The sequence below is a fragment of the Anarhichas minor genome, unplaced genomic scaffold, assembly GCF_050575085.1.
Source record: "Anarhichas minor isolate MPS153535 unplaced genomic scaffold, ASM5057508v1 ptg000003l, whole genome shotgun sequence".
In the NCBI taxonomy this organism is placed as follows: Eukaryota; Metazoa; Chordata; class Actinopteri; order Perciformes; family Anarhichadidae; genus Anarhichas; species Anarhichas minor.
The window spans coordinates 13953956-13974794 of NW_027466449.1; the positions used below are offsets into that span (position 1 = coordinate 13953956).

The 20839-nt window shown below is 47.7% G+C and overlaps 1 protein-coding gene across 1 annotated transcript in view; it reads right to left on the reverse strand.

Moving 5' to 3' along the window:
- The window catches only part of camta1a (calmodulin binding transcription activator 1a), a 266168-nt gene that overhangs the window by 139420 nt on the left and 105909 nt on the right, over positions 1-20839 (reverse strand). Inside the window, exon 4 of the mRNA XM_076092062.1 lies at positions 6499-6566. Coding sequence (XP_075948177.1) covers positions 6499-6566 — 68 coding nt within the window. The remainder of the gene's footprint in view (positions 1-6498; positions 6567-20839) is intronic.

Here is a 20839-nt window from a genome sequence, read left to right on the forward strand (position 1 = left end):
CCAGGGAAACGGAGAGCATAGTGAAGTGCTGGGTCGGTGTCGGGCTGGTCGTCTATGTGTCTAGGTGGCTGAGGGTGTGCTCTGCTGTGTGTATGGCCCGCTCCATGACAGCCAGCCTGCACGCTGCTCACCGGTGCAGAAGCGCTAATTGAATTAAGTCTTTATTATCAGGCTGCAGAGGCAGCACTTCTCCCCATCTCGGCCCCGCTTGGCTGACACTTTCTCCTTGAACACCTGCTTGACATCAACTTCCTCCTCTATTTATTTATCCCCTCTCTCCTGTGGCCAGCCACTGGCTGCACTGCTTACTCCCCACCACCACCTCCTCCTCCTCCTCCTCCTCCATATTGGCATAGCGAGCGAGGCTGGGCCTGCCTGCTTTTCATGCTGCTTCCTTTTTTTGTGTGCTGTGCAATACACTTTAGCGTGTATGTAACCTCAGCATCACAGAACTAAGACACCAAGTAGCTCTTTTTAAAAGCCACACAGGTAAAAAAAAAACATACCCTACACTTCGATGTCCATTACCATACAAAAATGGACACACAATAAAAGGGATTAATTCTCAGAGCTGATCGTGTACTTCCTGGCCTTCAGCAGCCGTCCTGGTGAGTGTAGAGGGAATAAAGGCCATAAAGCGAGATGATGTTCTATGTTCTATTGAATAGTCTCCGGTGGGCAAGCTGGCCAGGGTAATATACAGCAGCTGGGATGAGAACTAACATATATCTAGTCCCCTGTCCATTTCCACTAGCCTCAGGCTCAGCCAGCTTCCCTGGGCTCGGCTTGGGCATTACTTTAGAGGACAGACAAACAAGAGGCACTATTAAGTTGGCTAGGAGTCTGAGGCCCAGGCACTTGGCCCAGCACTAGCTGTAATATATTGACCGTTTGCATTCTCCCTTCAATGCCCCAAAACCACAGGACTTTTCTCTACCCGTCAGTTGAATCCATTGCTCACCTCCCTCCATCTCTATCTGCTGTTTATCCACTCTATTTTTCTCTTTCTTCTCTCGCTCGCCCTATGTCAGCTCAATCCCCCTCTATTCCATCTTTCCCCCGCTCTTTCGTCTGTTTGCGTAAATCCTCTACCCCCCCCCCCACCACCCCTGACTATTTCTTGTTCTCCTCGCCCCATCCATCACTATTCCTTCCATCTCCATGTCGTCCGTTCGCTTCTCTTATCGACATGTTTCCATTTTCTAAACTGCTCTCGCTCCATCATTTTCACCTTTCTTTTGATGGCTATTTTTCATTTTATCCCCTTCGTTCACTCTTACCTCGTGTTCACCTCACCCCTGTCCTCTCTTGCTTTCCCTGGTGGGCTTTATTCCACCCAGCCCGCGATGCCCCAGGTGGGCCTATAGCTGTCCTTGTCAGGGCTGTTGACTGCGTAGAAGCAGCGTGGGACGGTGTCCTCCAGGGCCCGACAGAGTGGGGCAGCCAGGGGAGAAGTGTCACTATGCAACAAACTAAACTTTTGCTCATGACGAGTTGGTATGAAGACAAGTACAAGCAGAGGAAAGAGATGACAAAGATCACACTAGTTCACCTCACCGATCAGTCTCTTCACATTTACGTGACGCGTTGCCTTTCTTCAGAACTCTAGCTGGATTGAGTGCCATATGTCCTACTGTCTTTGTTTCAATGTGATCTTATCTAATACATCTTTATCTTTTATGCCTTTGTTTCTGTGCCCCTTTCTTTGCCCCCCCCCCCCCCCCCTCTCTCTCTCTCCTGCTGTTCCTGTCCTTTTCCACTCTCCTCTGAAACTCTGCCAGCCAAAGACTGCCACAAAGAATTAGGACCAAACACTATCAGACGCCCTTCCCAGGCACATTCTACACATCACCCCAACCCCCACTTACAGTACACACACACACACACACACACACACACACACACACACACACACACACACACACACACACACACACACACACACACACACACAAAGCCCCACACTTCCTCACACCATGTGCCAGACTAGGTGACATAAACAGAGTTTACACATAAGCCTAGGGACGTCTTATTCACAGTGGCAGACTCACCCACATTCTACCACTCTTAAAAAAATAAAAAAAGACACAAACGGCATACCCAAGCACTCTATTTATTATTCAAAACACATCCACACTGTTTCCCTGGTAATTATGCACGCACATGCCATCTTAATACATTCATAAATGCCTGCATAGGCATCATCCACAATGTATTTTTCAAATGCGACGTCACGCTTACGCAAGAGTACATATACCTGTGTTTACACATGCGTGAACACGATCGCCTCGATCTGTTTCTTCCTCACTCACACGCAGTCACACAAGCACACACACACACACACCTGCGCAAATTCACAGGCCACAGACACAATAGCAAACAAACAGTCGTTAGTGGATTTCAGGCTGCCTCTCGGTTCTGCTCTACTCTGTTGTTGGTGCGCCCGCGCCTCTGGGGTGGCGCCGCTGCTGTAGGTTTTAATAAAAGCATTGTCTTTGGAAGCTGTCTGAAGGGACTCGGTTTCATTTTGGAGGGCTGCTGCAGCCGTTGCTGCGGATGTGAATGTGGGAGGAGAGAGGGCTATTGCGCTGGGACGTGGGGGCGGCAAGGTTCAGTGTCATTGCGGGGCCCTCCAAGGACTGGTGCTTATTGTTTGATAGTTTCAATATACAATGTGTGTGTAGTGTGTGTGTGTGTGTGTGTGTGTTCTGTGGTCATGCGAGTACATGTAAAACAATGTGTGTGTTCCAGACTTGCGAATATAGAAGTCGAAACAAACGGCTTACATAGCCCACCACTTTAACACGCCAGCAGCTGTAACAAGTCGACTGTATGTTTGGATTTTATGCAAGACAGGAGAGAACACAAACAAACCCACACACATACAGAGTGATCTGGATGACAGGCGTAGAAGCACTCTCTCTCTCTGTAGTGTGTTGAGATGGGTGGCTGTTAACCAGTCCTATAAAACAAACAGTGGAGGGAAGAAACGCGAATGTGTCGACCGCTCCACTCGTGAAACCGTGTGCCATTTAGCGGATGCTCAGGATAACGAGCCATCTCTATAAGACACACAGGTGTCCATTACCTCTTTGGGCTGACCAATCTGTGACACCCTCTGGTCAATCGTTTCTCCATCTGTCAGCATACAAACACCTCTGAAAAAGCCCCTCAAGGAGACATTTGTGTCATTTCTGATGGACCACGAATGCCTGCTCTCAACGGGAGCGCAATGTAACGGCCATGATGAGGTCAAATCAGATGTTATAGGCGAGGTTTGGAACCGCATTCTTCCTGTCCCATCCCTCTGTTTTCACTCTACTCCCACAGGCACCTTAAGATCCCATCAGCCGAAGCATCATGGGCACATCTTTAAAAAGGCAAATGGAAAGAATGAGTATGGCTATCTGGAAGGATGTACGGGAGGAAAATCCTAATTGTCCCTTTAAGTGCGTTCCCTCCTGCGGAGTGAAGGTGCAGGGTAACGGCCATCTTAAATCACAGCCTGGCCGCGGCCTTCATTAAAGCCATAATGCCAGGCTCTCCCTTTAATGGAAATGGAAGCCAGCGAGGCTATGGGTGTAAATTAAAGTGTAAGGCCCGAGTAGGGAAAGATTTCCCCAGCTCTGACAGGTGCGGCCTGAATTAGCTGTAGTGCTGTTCAAGCAGTCAGTAGGAGAACGCTGCTATTGATTTTAAGCACTGTTGCACTTCCTATCTGAGAGGGAATGTGTATTACGAGAGCAAGGCACATCAATCACTCAGCATTCCACCACTATCCCCTGGCACGCTTCAGATTTTAAAATGATAAACAAACAGAAACGGACCCAAACAAAAGACGACGCTGGCTGCACTCGTCGTCTGAGCCTGAAGGATGTGCGTTAGCCTCGTAAAACGCATCTGTGCGTGCACGTAATTGGTCCACTTCACCTCGTCCTCCTTGTGCTGACAGGATGCCATCTCTATTCGGGGCATGTCCTGCATTGCGTGTCACCTTGGTCAAACAGCTAGCGTCAGCTTCTTGAGCTCTGGCTGTGGCCCACTCCCATGTTTTACGAGCGGCATGTGTCAAGAGTTGTTACATGCATGCGGTGCAGCCATGCAGCGCGGTGCCTCTGCGTGCGTGACCCTGCTGCTTATCTCTGCCTCTCATCATGCCCCGCTGACCCTGTCTACAGGCGCTGGCAGGGGGAGAATTAGCCTACTTAGCCTATTCCCCTCAGGGGTCAACCCACACGCAGACGGCGCACCCACAATCAGATGCACACACGGCCGCCCACGTGCACCCGGAGTTGTGTGATGACAAATGATAAGGCAGCACTTAACCACAGGTGTCCCTAGTTTGATCTTTCACCCGTGACCTTGAGCAGAAAGCTTTTCATACAGAGGCCAGCCATCAGTCATCTCCCATCAATCACACATACACGCCGCACCCTTTCACTCCCCCCCCCCAACCTCTCCTGGCCCCAACATCCATCACTACGCTGTACCCTTTCTCTGACATCTAGGAAAACACAAACACTTCACAACCTCTCTCCCTGCCTCTGTTGTCTAGAAACACACACGCAGAGAGCAAACGCACACATCCTGTCCTGCAACGGCGGCTCCTCTGAAACACGGAACGTGTTGTTGTGTTGTCAGGGGATCTCAGGTATACACTGGGGGATGCTCCCCGGTGACACATTTGCTGAGATATCAGCACCTGCACTGAGACATGACGCGGGGTTGAAACCCTTGAGCACGTTGGCAGCTGAGACCCCGGCGTGACAGACAACCAGAGGTGACAGACTGTGGCCATGAGCATCCGGAGGACCATTTGACTCAAAAGTCACTGGATCAAAAAGTCTCTCACATCTCACACAAGTGTCATTTTTAGGGTGTCTTGTGCTGGAGGATGAGGCACTCTGACATTTGTAATGATCTACTACCCTTCACAGTCTCTTTTTTTATATTTTACCCTTTTATATTTGTTCCTTAATGTTTTTTTCTACAGCAAGATTACAGCACATATACCGTATGTTCTGGAGAGAGTACTAGGGCTGCCCCCTCTTAGTCGATTAGCAGACTAATTGGTTGTTCTGGGCTTTATTTATTTATTCATGTTTTTTTAATGTTGAATGGCTTATTTAGCGTATGAGACCATCTCTGGTAAAAACAAGATTTAAAGTGGTGCTTTTGCTTTTGGTTCTTTGTGGAAAAACATATCTGTTGATCAAATCAAATAATCGCTTGGTCGACGAAATCGTACCAGTGTTAGTGGACTTTCTTTAGTCGTGGACAGCCAACTCTGCAGGCCCCATCGAATTCGCCTAACACTGGTTTCATTTTGGAGAGTAGAGGACGTTCTTGATAAAAAAAGTAAAAGGTGTCCTCAGTGCTCTTTTGGCCCACGCTCCATAATTACACCAGAGAATGTATTCTAATTGGCAGTGTCTTTATGCGAAACTATTATCAATGTCCCTCCGAGGCAGCGGAAGAGAGGAGGGGTGGGGAGAGGAGAGGAATGGGTTCTATGTCAGTGGACCCAGGGTCCATTTACACACGGATGAGGACTGCTAATAATGCCAGGAAAAAAGAGGAAGACAAGTTTAACATATTGAGCTGATTCCCAACGCATTGGAAATGTAAGCTTGAGCAAAAAGGGGACATTGTGTGAGCAGACTGCATTTGCTGCAGCGGTGAAGTAACTGTGTGGTCTCACAGTGCAGCGGTAAAAGCTCCAGACAGTCCAAACGAGGCCGAGAGGCGTCAATCCCAGAGCCGTCCATGCCGAAGAGACCATCCAAAGCTACTTAAACAAAGGGCTGTCCACTACTTTGTCAAATGTGGAGAAATGCTATTACAAAGCCTCGTGCATTATTAATTATTCTACCACACAGATAATATAATCACGTCACAGCCAATGCATGCCGCGATAAAACCGTTCATTTGCTGACTTTGTATTGCACGTGTTGGCTGCAAAGCCAAGGAGGATGTGTTCCTCATTTGTAAATTGGCCCTATATGAATCTGCAGACATTAACAAAATAAATGAATTGCAATGCTGGCACCACCTATTCTATTTCAAACATTACAGTAGCTCTTGGCATTTTGTTCCACATGTGGGTGTAGCGTCTGACCCAGACAAACACCTCCTGCTTCAACAGCGTTATTAGCTGAGTGGTGATGGTGCAGACGGATAGGAACGCATTAACATACCATTCAAAGCAGATGCCGCACCAGGGCACGTTATGTTAATTGGCTTGCTAAAAGGCGATTATTAGTCAATATTAATATTCTATCATTCATCTGCAAACTGTAAACTTTTCTGAACAGCCATCAGCAGCCTGTAATATTCAACATCCTACACTGAACTTGAAGGGGGTTGCAAGGGAAATGGTCTTGAAGAAAAAAAAATTATGTAAAACTAAAAATGTTGGCTCTCTTTGGATGTAATACGTTCAGGGCTACGATTCTTAACTTGTGTTTTAAAATAGTGCAGAGGGTGTAATTGTCTTACCTTGTTTTAGGGGATGTCGTTAGCCATTCTTCATGCTTTTCGAATGTTATCAAGTAAGCTGCGATCTCCTGTGGAAAAGAGAAGAGGGGAGAGAGGAAGGGCGAGAGGCTTAGATATGTCATCTTTAATCACCGTTCTCTTGTGTTTGTAATACATCGGTGAGACTGCTTCATTGATATTCAGACGGCCTAACCAGCAGCACAAACACGGCGGAGACGGAAACGAGGGGAAGTGCCGGGGAGCTCAGGCAGGTAAATGGAGACTGGTAAAAGTAAAGTGAGAGACAGAAGTGGAATGCAGCTGAGGTCAGATCATCTTCTGAGGCCATCTTTATTCCGAAAGCTTTGATCAAGTTCTCCTCTGAGGACATCAAGGTGCTCACGGGAAGATTGACGTCTCTGTGTTTGAGAGTGAGCGGCTTTTAACATTTTTGGTCCGATCCTCCCCCAAATCCCTTTGATCTGCCCTTGACACTCCTCCATGGATCAATCCACTCTTTAACCTTTGAATAATAATTACACGCCAGTCTCACAATATTGACATGCGTGTGTACTGCTATACTTCAGAAAAAGGGTGGTGATCCTTTGGAGTCAGTTGTGTGCGGAAAGAGATGCCATAGACGCTGAAATGAAGAAAAAGAAAGAAAAGCCCAAACTGCCACTGGTATAAATAGAGATACTTCAGACTCCTTCATGTTTCCCATGCTCGCCCTGCCTACTGCATCAGTCGGAGTGTGAGGGGGAGCACAGTTGACCATACCCGGCCATTTTCTCACCAAACTAATGGGCAGAAATAAAAGCACTTTGGATGCTGGTAGACAACCTAATGATTACCAGCGACAGCCGGCAATTCACTCTTCACCAAGAACATTTGTCAGCTTCGCAGACTGTTAGCGAGAGCAAGACACAAGGACAGACCGGCTGTCAACTTGCACAAAAATATCATCTTTTCAGTTTCGAAGGATGTGCAACCCTTCTCATGTAGGAGTGTCAACAACCCTTTAAGTGTGCATATGTTGTTCAAATATTGTTTAAAAAAAATTCTTCCTCCGGGGCTTCGTGTTGTTACTTTGCCTGTCCACGCGGGGCAATAATGTCTCCGAAAACATCAGCTTTCTCTTGGAAAAATACGAGACACATGTGGCGGCACGCAGCAATCACAAAAACTGAGCCAGTTGTTTCTCCTTTTTTTCTTTTCACATGCACACACACTCAACTATGCGCCACTGCGAGAAAAAGGCTCCGATTGGCTCATCGAGGCCGTGTCACAAGTGTGACCTGGCACAGAGACGCGGCACGCTGGCGACGGCACGCTGGCGACGGCACGCTGGGACGCTGCAGGGCGCTGCGGTGTGAGGGGTTCCCAGGCTGGCGGGGGTCCCGACAGAGAAGGGGGGTGCAACGGGGTAGCATGACTGGCACCCTTGCCTCCAGGTGCAGGCTGGGAGATAATGCTGCGTTGATTAACTTCCTGTTCTCTTGCCATAACGACCGGAGGCAGTGAAGCCATGACAAGATGGAGGCTTGTATTGAGAAAAAAAGATAGGAAGGGGATGAGGCTGTCAAGAGGAGCTCAGGGCTGCTCCTCTCCTTCATAACTTCTGCTGCATGACAGAAAAAAGAAGAAAAAAAACAATAAAAGCGATGAAAACAGTAACCGCAGACCACAACCTTGTTGATGAAATGAGCAAAAAGTACTTGTTCTCTAAAAGTGTGATGTTAGCCGTGACAACAATGTGCACAAGGAAAGAGAAAATAAGGCTTCAATATGAGGGGCCGCAATAAAGTTACTCCTCTACATACATTTGTAACTAAATTAGTCCAACACAGCTGTGATTAGATTAATCCCCGCTATTCTGGGCTCATTTTGGGAGGCATACAAACAGCAGCAGGAAGCCAACAGTGACCTCTGTGCCTGTTAGCACACAGCCCCTTCCATCACTCCCGTCTTTTTAAAAACAGCCACAGCCCCGGTCTCAGTGGCAAAGGATGAAATAGTGGGCCGCATGGTCTCGTATTTAAAAAAAAAAAAAAGGAGTGAGCCTCTACCACTGGCTCTCTGCGCACCCCTCCCTCTCTGAACAGATGCCTGGGATTATTCCAACCCCCCGACCAACCATAAAGGTGCAATAATCTTATGGCGAGGAAACAAACAAAAACAGACATGCAGCCATTAAACAGCTGCAAAGAGACAAAGTTTGCATGGGCGGCATAATGAGAGGCTAGCGTGTGTTCAGGTTGAACAAACACGCTCGCGGGTTAGTGCAAGAGGGTGGCTGGGGGGGGGGGGGGAGCTGGCAAGCGGTGTGCTGAGCACTGATGGTGCATCAAAGTCAAAGCAGCAGCTGTCAATGGGCTCTGGACTGTATCTGCTGACCTCAGTGCCTCTGGCCCGCTCTCCCTCACTGGGGAAATATTGAGAAGAGGCCCTCACACACAGCTCCTACCTCTCTCTCTACCTCACAGGTTAGGCTCCTGCTTGCGGAAGGCCGTTTGAACTTCCTTCCTTTATGCCTCAGCCTCTCCTTCGACACGCTGGGGTTCTATCTCCAGGTGCTGTTGAAGTATACTCTACCAGTATGAGCTGTACTCTGCACAGCTTCAATTGAGGCAAACTCCCTTCCTCGCCTGTTCTGAATAAATAACAATCAGCGCAAGCTAGCAGTGAACCAGAGAGTGAGTTTGAGCAACACCTCCTCTAATTGACACGGTGGTTGGCAAAAAAGAAAAAGAAGGGGGCCTTTCATTTTCCAGGGGAAAGAACAACCCGGAGCTGTTTGTTGTAACCCAACCATCTCATTTGTTTCTTTTGTCTCTGCAAAAGCTGCGACACACTGTTAGCACAGGGGGCCGCCCCAGAACATGACGGAGCAGTCTAGCAGTATTCCGGGCTGATGGAGATGGAGAGCCGGGAGAGTTTGCATGTGTGTTTCTGTCTTCCGTGTAACAATCAGAGGGCCTGATTACTGGTTACCTGCCTGGGCCTGGCACGTTATTAACATGCTCTTCAGGAGGTGTCAGTCCCGTACTCATCAGTGTGTCTCCCCTCTAGTTCTCTCGTCTCATATCCTCCACACACACCTTCTCCAGTCCGACTCTCACTCACTCTCATTTCTTTTCTTTTCTTTTCTTTCCCACAACCCACGAGGTGAAAAGGAAAGCCACCGTGAGAAAATTTTCATTTTGAGATGACTGGCTTTTACTGTCTCGCCTCTCAGATGGTATTTTCACTCTGGAGGTACAACATTTCCTCCAGAGAGAATCAGCTTTTGAAATGTCTAGTTATTTGGAATTGGAGATGACACTAACATATTCATCTCATTTCACTTCTTTGCTTCAAGGAAGGAGGACGTGGGAGCAGGAGCAGTAAACTCTTGGTAAATAAAAAAAACAGATTTGACTCGTCCCATATTTTGATTGTCTCAAAGCTAAAACGACAATTTTAGGAGCAACTGCTTGGAGACTGATGAGATGGGTTTCATTTGACCCTTTCTTACTGCACAAAAGCTACTCAAACATGAAGCCAATGTGTGACGGAGACATCCTACGGTGGATTCACTATCCCGGGACGACCTGAGTCTAGCTTGTTTTGCTGTTCCCTCTGATTCTCTCTCTCGCTAGCGTCTTTGATTTATGGGAGAAAAGAGAGGCGTTGAGACAACCAACGCTCCAGCATTTGGCTGACAAACCTGATCACTTGAAACAACTGTCGCTGTTCCATTAGAAGGAGAGATAGGAGTCTTTTGGCGTTATCTCAGGACGCATCAGACACCTGTCTTTAAACACCATCCATAATGTCTCCCCCCTCCTTCTGCATCCACAGCGCATTTGAGCTGACAGAAAATGAGAAGTGGGAACGGTACGGAGCTGGGAGGACAAAAAACCCTGAGGCGCATTTCCTTTGTGTGCCACCCCAACATGAAAATACCAACAGTTACATCACTGTCTGAGAGTTTAATCTCAGTTTTTAAAACCCAACTTTGACTAGACACATTATGTGAAAAAAAAACATAGAGGAATGAGTCTTTCTTTGTGAGCTCAGCCATTTAAATCTTCATCCCCCCCCCCCCCCCCCCCACCAAAAAAAAGGATTCAACAATTACAGCATATGTTTGTCCATTGCAGTATTATTCCAGTTATACTGGTGCTCTAGTGACACTAATGAAAAGGCACTTAATGAATCGCTGTATTAGAAAAACTAACTTTAGCGACGGTATTGATTGCGGTAAAAGCTTGAGCTAATGAAATGAATATGAGAGAGCAGGACGATGCGAAAGAATAGATGGAGCAAAGTCTGGGAAGACAGAAAGAGTGCAGCGCCTCCAGCCTGCCTCGTGGTGAAGTCTGGGGAATGCATCCTCAAAGCTCTGACCTTGCCCTGCACTTGAAAGCAGGAAGTGGATGAGAGGGGGCCAAGGGATGGATGCGGTGAGAGGAGCCCTCCCTGATGACCTGGGTTTTACTGTGGAGTGCCAGGTCATCTGATATTTCCTCCAGGGCAGCCCAGGAAACCAACCTGCCCGAGGCCGGGCACAAATGGACTGGTGGGGATTCGGGGTGGAGGGGGTGGGGTGGGGGGTTACTGAGGCTCTAGGCTATCACAAGATTACACCAGAAAAAATTCAAATGCAATTAGACACAGAAGAGATAGAGACTGGCACTAAAGAAAGAATGGGATGGAGGAGGAGAAGGAGGAGGAGGAGGAGGAGGGTGGGTGGAGAGTTACTGAAAAGGGAGACGATAATCAAAAAGGAGAGAGGAGGAACAAAGTTTAAAGTTTCTTCTCGTTTTTTCCCCCCCCCGTGACAATGATAAATGCATTTAAAACAGGAGAAGCGTGAAGGTACGGTGATTAAAACAGAGCGCTCTGGTTCGATTCTGCAAGCAAAAGCGCCTTTGCTGTATCATTTTGGGCTCTTTTTTTTGTTTATACTCATGAATTCTTAATGCACCAGCAATAATGTATCACACACTGTATCTATGTAATCTCATATGGCCATATTACTCTTTTAAGCCGGGGGAAGGTAGTGAGGTAGTGAATCTTTTTTCAGCAAGCTGTATAGCCTTTAAGGCTGTCCGAGCACGGCTCCTCGTGCAGTGGGATGCAGAGGGCCTGCTATCAAGGCGAATGGTCAGGGCAGAGGGAAAAGGGAGGGGAGTGAGACGGGTGAGACAGAAGCAGAGACGGAGCAGGGCGGGGGAGTTGAGAAAGTGAAAGTAAGCAACAATAGAGTGTGGGGGCTTGTTGACAGCTGCACTTGGCATCTGTTGAAGAGGATTGAGGCTGTTCTACGAGTCCCTGTGCTGGGTTAAAAAGATGCCCTCTCCAGCATACTGCTCATTAGGACCTGCATGGCGCTTCCCAGGGAATGGCCCACGCCGAGAGGGGAGGGGTGGAAGTCACACTGTGTCCACTCTGAAGCAGCAACAGAGTTGTTCAGCTCCACCTATACCCACAACCGCACAACCACGCTGTGTCTCGACAGCTGATCGAAACAGAAAGCGCATCATCATGGCCGGACGAAATTCTGAGAGTTCAGAAAAAAACGCATGTTCACGGCTCATGCGCTGGCACATTTGCTCAGCACACGTCTGCGCACCTTCACCACGCAGGGCTCGCCATTATGTTTAACACACCCCCCAAGACATGTTCTGTCCCTCCATCTCGCTCGCTGTGTGCCTTCCACACATAGCTTAGCTCTTCTCCTGCCATACAGGAGGTGAGGAGAGCGAGACGAGCCGTCCACTGCCCTACATTATACATAGTTCTGGGATCAATTTGGCATTGATCCTGGACAGCTTAGATGTTTTCCAGTAGTTGGTCAATGCCTCTCTTCACATTTCTGCCTGGCATGCTGGTCATAAGACTGTTCTGGAAAAAAAAAAAGGAGGCGTTCTCTTGGGGAGCCTCCTCACGCGCCTCAACGCTGCACGCCTCCCTGCTCCCACAATCAATGTAACGCACAGCAGCTGCTCCGCCAGCACTCTCCTTTTTTTGTTTACTGTGTCACTTCTACACACTCTATACTTTTACACAACGAGAGGACTTAGCAATAAGAAAGAACAGTGACGGAGGAGGGGTATTGCTCCGGAGGGGTGACGTTTTTATAACGGCGTAACTTAAATTTATCAATGCAATATGAAGAATTATTGGTGTGCATACAACGGAGCTCTCGTGCATGCTCCTGCAATACACACACACGCACACGTATACAGTAAGACACCTGGGCTTGCACAGAGGGGTGACAAATCAAAGGTGAAACCAGAATATATGAGGAATAACAAACATAACGAATGCAGATGTTTCCATAGAGGGCACGAGGGGTTACTGAATGGTTTGATGAGTATGAAAATCATATGAATCATATGTTGCAGCCTTCATAGATCTCACCGCTCTGAAACATCAAATTAAAGAATATCTTTTTGGAAGAGTGGTGTTTCATCCCTCCGTTAAGCGTTTCAGAGACGTGTAGAATGCGTGCCAAGGTGCACTGAAGCTGCTCCAGCGGGCTGGTGTGGCTCAACATGTGTCAAACATCTGTGTATTGTACTGCAAAGACAAAACAAGTGTTCAGCAACCAATTAAGCAGCCGGCTTGTCAAGTAGGCCTATTCTATCATTCTTAAAGTTTGTCAGCTTTAAGAAATAGTCAACTGCAAAAACAATTAAAATCCAGAGCTAGCCACAATACAACAAGTGACAGTGAGATAAATACAGCAGCAGAAGAAAAAGGAGTTACTGAATTAGGATTAGCTACAGTATCAATTAACTGTGTTAACCACCAGCTAAAAGAGAAGTCATGTTTTTTAAGGGACAGTGGCGGGCTTTGAGAAATAAAAAAGTATTTTAATTAATATTCCGAAACATTCCTAATCATTTCACCAAGGACATTATTTACAAAACAAACATTGAAATGTGACTAATACCATAATTTGAAAATATATTAGATTTGTTATTCCTTTACCAGTTTTGATTCCCGCTGCTCTGCTGGGCGAGCTACAGTATGGACCCATTAATGGGTATGGTCTTCATTCTAGTAATAAACTGCACATTTATTTGATGTGTAATTATTACAAATTCACACGATTTAACTATCTTACACCAAACATATAGGTACATATTCTCATCATTATTGTTTTATTTCTAGTGTGAGGGGGCCAGAATGCTTCCCACCTCCTCTCTGCTACAGCCATATGCTGAAGGGAGAAGCAGGACAGACAGAAAGAGAGAGACCAGGAAGCGGGAGCTGGCATGAAGCAGGATTGTTTGGGCTTCGGTGCCGCGGCTGCTCTCTCGGATGTTCGTCGAGAGGATGTAATTATTTGGCCTTGAGCGGCTACAATGGTCAGCGGCTGCCTCCCGCACTGTGACAACACACCTGTGCGTACACATCCGGTATGTCTATGCGTTCGTACGGTCGTACACTTGTGTCTATATTAGAATGGAACGGGGGGGGGGACAGCAGCAGAAAAGATGAGAGGAGGAGGAACACGGCGAGACTGGTGTAACCTCGAGCACAAGAAGAACGACTCGTTGAGATGTGGGAACGGATCTACAGCATGTTGTGTGTTAGGGACACACTGAATGGGAAAAGGAAATAAAGTTGACCGAGATGAAATACATCCATCTTTGTCAGCGACAATTATGCAGCATTGTGACCCTATGGTTGTTGCCATGGATGCCTGTGTGCCTGCTGATCTAAAGCCCATATGGGACCGCCTACTGCTGTGCCCTTGAGAGATGTGTCTCGTGTAATGATTATTTTACTCCTCTCTCTTCCTCCAGCGCTCTTTCCCTCAGGCTCTAACTTCTAACTGGCAAGACTTTAAGACGTGTTGGAGGCTAGGCGGACACGTGGAGCACTACATTAGTAAACGGGGCAAAGGAATGTGGATGTGGGCGCACGCGAGCACGCATTGTGGTGCGCTGCAGGGCGCGGCTGGAAGCGGCCAGGTTCACTTCCTGGCGCCCCGTGGCTGTCTGACCTCTGGCGTCCACGCTGCGCCGTCCTCTTCATCATCTATGCAGCAGGACGTCTGTTCCCCCCTGCTGACAGCCCAACCAAGGAGAACGGAGAGTGGCGGAGCCTTCGTGATGCCGACCTCACCCCAGCCCCACTGCCGAGACTCCAGGCTGTTACCCCTCTCGGCTGCTGAACTTTTCTGCCCCCCCCCCCCCTCAAACCCAACTTCTGTGCACCAAAAGAGGGTTTGAAAAACAAAACCTGCGGGAGCAGTGAAACTTACTGGCGGAGGTGGTTTTCTCTGCGTTTCCTCTCTCTAATTATTTACTGTATGTCTTCTCTTTGACAGACGCTCTTGTTTTGGTAGACAGCCGATATTGAAAGCGCCATGTCATATTGCACACCCAACTGCCGTCAGGTCAGTTTGACTCCGAATGTAATTTCACAATCTGATATAAATGCTACATCACTGTGGCTTTCTTGTGCTTTGTGTGAGAAAGATATTGCAGGGGGGGGGGAATCCACAGAGAGGGCATCAAATGTCATCTAAATATAATTGAGGTGAGATTTCTCTCTGTGGCGACATTGTGAGGATCTGAACATTGTATCCTCAAACATCATACAAATCTTACCAAAAGTCAAGGAGCGATGGCATCATGCATAAAGCAAGTGACGGTGGAATCTAGAAGGTCACCGTTCACTTCATATCAATCAACTGATGTCAAACTTTCATTTTAAGGCTCCCGCTGGACTTCTCCAAAGAGGGGGAGGGGACTCCCCCATCTTCCCCGATTGGCACAAATGAGCAGAGTTCTGTCTCATGTGAGCCTGAAAGCCTATTTATTTCAGGCTCCAGAATCAATTAATGCCTGCATTATCCTCTGAATTCCCCTATTGAGTGCAGCCAAATGACTGGGGTACCCTTGCATGAAACCAATTTCTAACTTTCAATCCGAGACACACCCCGGAACCACCTACAGGTCTTCCTTTAAAAACTGCAGCTATCTTTGACCATGCAGTCACGCATGCGTGCCCATAAGAGCATGTGGTTGCAAATGAGTGCGTGTGCACGCGCACGTGCTTGCACAAGTAGCATGCTGTGCTGAGAACACGAGGGGGTTATGTGAAGTTTATAGCGTTTCGGTTCAGCCTGTTCTCAATATGCAGCTACGGTGAAAGGGCCGCCTGAATACAAAAATGCAGAGTGTGCTGACAGGAGAACAAATTGTGGCGCAGAGAACGAAGCCTGCTCGCTAAGTTAAAGGCAGCAAGACAAGAGACGAAGGACATGAAGGAGTGGGGAGGAGGAGGTGGAGAAGGAGAGTGAGAGAGAGAGAGAGGCAGAGACACAGATTGAAGAAGAGGCTGATTATGTGTTAAAGGTCAAAAAGGTTATGTCTTTAATCGACTACAGTATGTGTCGGAGAGAGAAACAGGATGAAATATTGAGCCCACACTGCCCTGTCCATCCACAGAGAGCAACACCCTCCGCTCCAGAGACAGACAGGAAAGACATTAAGACAAGACACGTCTGAAAATTCACCAAAGGGATGGCCAGATCTCCAGCTCAGGCCAATTAGCCGGCAGAAACTCTCTTTTTTACACCCCCAACCACTCGTCAGCATGAAAGGATCACCCTTTGTCTGTCAGACTCATGCCTTCATCCTCTATTGCTATACTTCCTATACACAGTCTGTCCGGCACACACAGACACACACAACCTTTTAATTCTTACATGAACAAGTTACATTCCTGCAACTCCCTTTTCTGTTGCTGTCATCTCTCTGTACGCCTGTCAGCACACACACATTTGAACACAGAGTATCAGTCAAATCCTCACATGAACCGCGCTCTTTTTATCTCCTCTCAGCTGCTGCCATCTCGCTGACTGATGTGATTGTTAGTTCTGGAGGAGGGCTCTCTTTAATTGAAGTGAGTGTGCGTGCATGTGTGTGTGCGTGGTGTGTGTGTGTGTGTGTGTGTGTGAGTCCAGAGCATTGCCTGGCCATGGCTGGTATTGTTTGGCCTATAAGACAAGCTGTCAAGTGCTCTCCGTCTCTCTCCCTTCCTCTCTCTGTCTCTCTCTGTCTCTCTCTCTGTCTCTCTCCCTCACCCTCTCCCTCTCTCTCTCTCTCCCTCATCCTCCCTCTCTCTCCCTCTCTCTCCCTGGCTCTCTGCCGCTTTGTGTTCATGTTACAATAACGGGAATGTGGGACTGTGAAGGTCACAGATGCCTGAAGTCAAACCAGCTTGCCTGCATGCATGTTTAGTCTCCCAACAGCAGACCCCAACACCAGACATCTATGTAACACAAACCATCCACATGAGCTACAGTCAATGACCACTAAACACCAATAATCATCATGTTCAAGGTCATTTTCACCAAACCGAAGCCACCAAATACTAGAGTGCATCCGTGCAGCTGTATAGGTTTCACCTGCACCTTATTTATTTTTTCTCCCCCCACCGAGCAAACTTCCCCACAACTTTTCTGCCTCTATCTGCATACTCCCATCTGCCTTGTGTGCATTATCTGTCTCGCATCTCTCCCCTCTGAAAGTTTGGCCCGCGGAGAGGCGAGGCGCAGGCTGCTCTTTGTGAACGCTGCTCTCTGCAGACGGTGGGGAATCGATCAGCCAGACGCTCCAATGGCCTGCTCCTTTGTGAGCCCAGTCTGGCTCTGTGCAGCTCTCCCCTGTTTATCTCCCTCACGTCTCTCACTGGCTAGATGCTCTTAATTAAACATGCCGCCCGGCTATTAATTGTCAACCAAGATTCAATTTGTTCCCCGGGCACGCTGTGAATGGGCCTCTCTTTCCAGAACAAAGGTGTCCGAACAGCCGTGTCAGAGTTGAACAAAGGGCCCAAGGCATGACTTCTATCTCCGGAAAGCCCGAAGTGCTACAGCTCGCAGGCAGCCGTTGAATGAGGTGTTATCCCGGCAGCTTTCCAGCGTTCAAGAGGTGTTCAGAGAAAACCGTCTTGTACTTTGCATCGCCATCTTTTTTTTTTCTTCTCCCCCCCCCCCCCCCCCCCCCCGATGACATTTGCACAGAAACAAAGCACTCCATCAGAATTTAGCCGCGACACCTTTGCAAGCTGTGGTAATGCTTTCACCTACACAAATAGCCATTGGGTGAAATACTTTAAATCGGCCTCATTTTTTATCTTGTAATCTTTTTTTTTTTTTTTTTTGACTTGAGAAGTCTTTTGACAAATTGTATAAACAAATAAATAAATAACCCAATGACTGCTAAGATGAATCTGGGAGTAAGCAGTTGCCCAGGCATAATATAATTCTTAGCGATGCATCAGTGTTACTGGAGACTGCTCCAGCATCCGGCCAGAACCCAGAGAGCCAGGTGCCAGCACATGCATCCCCTTGCAATTCCCTCACCCTCAGTCACTACAGCCATCACCCCCGATCAATGCTGCCTTCCCAAAAACCTAGAGCTCTGGGTCCCAGCTGATGCCAAGGAGGCCTGGCTGGTGCTATTGTGTCAGTGCCTAAACCCTCCACAATACAACGATAAATCTGCCTCCCTCTGTGCCTCCTAAGTCACACACTGAACCGATGCCAAACCAAGAGCTGTCCTATACAGACTCACATGGAGACCTCGTAACCACAGGGCCTCCAAGTATACTGACACAGTCAAACAATACTGCATGTAATGGGATCGATCTAGTAAAGCAAAAAAAACAAAGTATCATATCAACAAACAGAAGCAGTATTGTAGCACAGAATACACTATTTTGTAGAAAGCCTTGTTCAAACACAGCATTGTAGAATTTTTAATGAGAGTCAGGCGAAGGTGGTGTAGCATATAGAGAGAGGAGATATTTTCCCCAGTGAGCCTCTGTGCTCTGCCTTTTCAGCAATCCCAATATTTTGCTGCTGGTGAACTCACTGAGCAGTTGAGGAATTACTTATTTAAAAGATAAGGTTTCCTCTGTTGTCAGCAAAAAAAACGCCTCTTGTCCATAACGGGAGAAAACCAATGCAGTGTGAAATCAAAGGTCACCCGGAGACAAATAGCACTAACAGGCGAGAGCAGGGGTGACAAACGCTCCCTCACCAAATTAATTAAGAGTGGAGATTCAACATGGCGTCTACAACACAAAGGAGAACGAGCAGCCTTGTTGTTGTTTCAGCGAGGCTTTTAAGAGAACAAACACGCTCCTCTTTCGTCTGTTGTAATCAAAGCCTGTTTACCCGTGTCTCTCAAATGACTCCTTCATTGAATGTTTTATATGGCAGCTTTGAGGAGTCTGATCTCAATCTAGGCCCTGAGATGCCTCCGTTGGGCTTGCTTCAGCCTCGCAACTTGCCCGGGAACCTTGGGGGCGCCGCGTTAAACGCCTTACCCCGAGGCAGCCCGCTAATCCACAGCATTCGCAGGTGTCTCTGTCTGGCCGTGACCAGGAGATAAGCCCACGCCTGAAGGAGAGAGCGGCAAGCAATATACACAAAGTGCACATTTGACTCGAGAGCGTGCCTTCGCATCCCGGTCCCACAGTCGGTCACCCATTTGAGGAGACGGGCGGAAAACAGCAGGTCTGAGACCGAGTCTGGATAATGACACATCACCTGGGAACAGCTAGCGGGAAACATCTGCATCCCCTTATCGCTGCGACACGCAGATCATTTGCTGGATTACCCTACAGTAAGCTGCTGCCTGATGTTCTTTCACAGATCAGTGTCGTGGAAATGTTTGTCCAGAGCAAGCTGGGACGAGAAAGTTGTCTCGGTGTCTTAGATAAGCGTGTAAAGGCAGCATGGCGGCCTCGGGCACGGTTCGCAGTGCACTCACCTGGCATTGATCCCAGTCACAATGTTCACTCAACCAATTGTGGGGCAGAAAATGTAATAAGCTGCAGTTTGATTAGGCCAAAATGTAATAATGAATGGGATCACTGTGTTGAGTCCATTCAACTAGTATTCAAGTGGTGGTAGGAGGACACTCTGCAAACTCTCCAAAATACAAACAAGGGCCAGGAGGAGGAATTTAAACGCTCTAATTTTGGGCCAATTAATTTCACACTGAAACTGTTGATTTCAGACAGAAAGCTTGTGGGAAATAAATGTTTGGTTAATTAGATTTACAATCAAGGGCAGCTAGTAATAACTACATAATATAACACAAATTTATTGCGTTTAAAAAGGTTTCATTTATTTTGCATTAACAATGAGGGGTCCATGCCCTTGGTGTTGGTGAAATATGGAAGGTGGAGCTCACAGCACTAAGTCAGAGCGAACCACTCACATGTAAGGTCATGTTCAGCTGCAGCTTTTGGCCTTTTAATGGTCATTTATTGTTCATCAAGTGTGTGTTTGTGTGTGTGTACGTGGGTGTGTGTGTGTGTGTGTGAGTGCTTGCAGGTTTCTATGTGTGTGTTTTATGTGTTCTCTCCCCCCAGCGGGGGGCAGCACCACGGTGGCCTCCCTGCCTCCACCCACTCATCCATCCCACGTCTTGTCTAATTAAACATCGTTAACATTCATCCCAAGGTCTTATGCAGATGAGCACAGAGGGAATGTGGTGCACTGCGCATTAAGAAAACAACTTGGGGGTTGGCGGGGAGGTGAGCACGGGGATGAGACGGGGTTGTATCCGAATTGAGACGTGCATGGATATCTCCGATTTGACCTCATTCATCAATTAATTACCACCATTAGCAGGAGGTGATGTGGAACCAAAGCTGAATTCACTGCACCGTGGCGTCTCCACCGCCGGTTTGTTGACGGTGTGCGTGCGGGCATATGTGTATGACAGACAGGCACCCATTAAGCACTGAGCCTGGTACGTTTGAGCGTGTCTATGTGTGTGTGTGTGTGTGTGTGTGTGTGTGTGTGTACCTACAGTATGACCGCAAAGGCAGACAGATAGACAAACTGATGGGCATCCAGCCAAGCACTGCCATCGGTGTCTCCTCAACAGAGCTGTGATCACAGCTCACTCCTGTCATGTGGCTGTCACTCACAGTCACACACGCGCACACACACACACACACACACGGCACACCATAACACGCTGCAGCCGTGCTAATGCCTGAGACTCTATGATCCCATCTTAAAAGGCAATCTTTGTTCCTTTGTAGCTCATAGGGCACTTGAGGTGTAATTAGAAAGGCAGACTGTTACCCTTTTGCACGTACCCGATGCCCTGAATTAGCACCAGGGACAATACCGGTCTGGTAACCTGCTGTGCATGGGAAAAAAAACAAAGAAGAAAGAAAACAACTCTATGTGACACATCATCCCAATACCGAGAGGTGATAGAGGTTATGAGCGTGCCAACAACCTTGTGTAAAGACACCATGTCAGTTCATTTTCTCGACGATAGCCATCATTCACAGATCGTGAAGGTACCGGAAAACA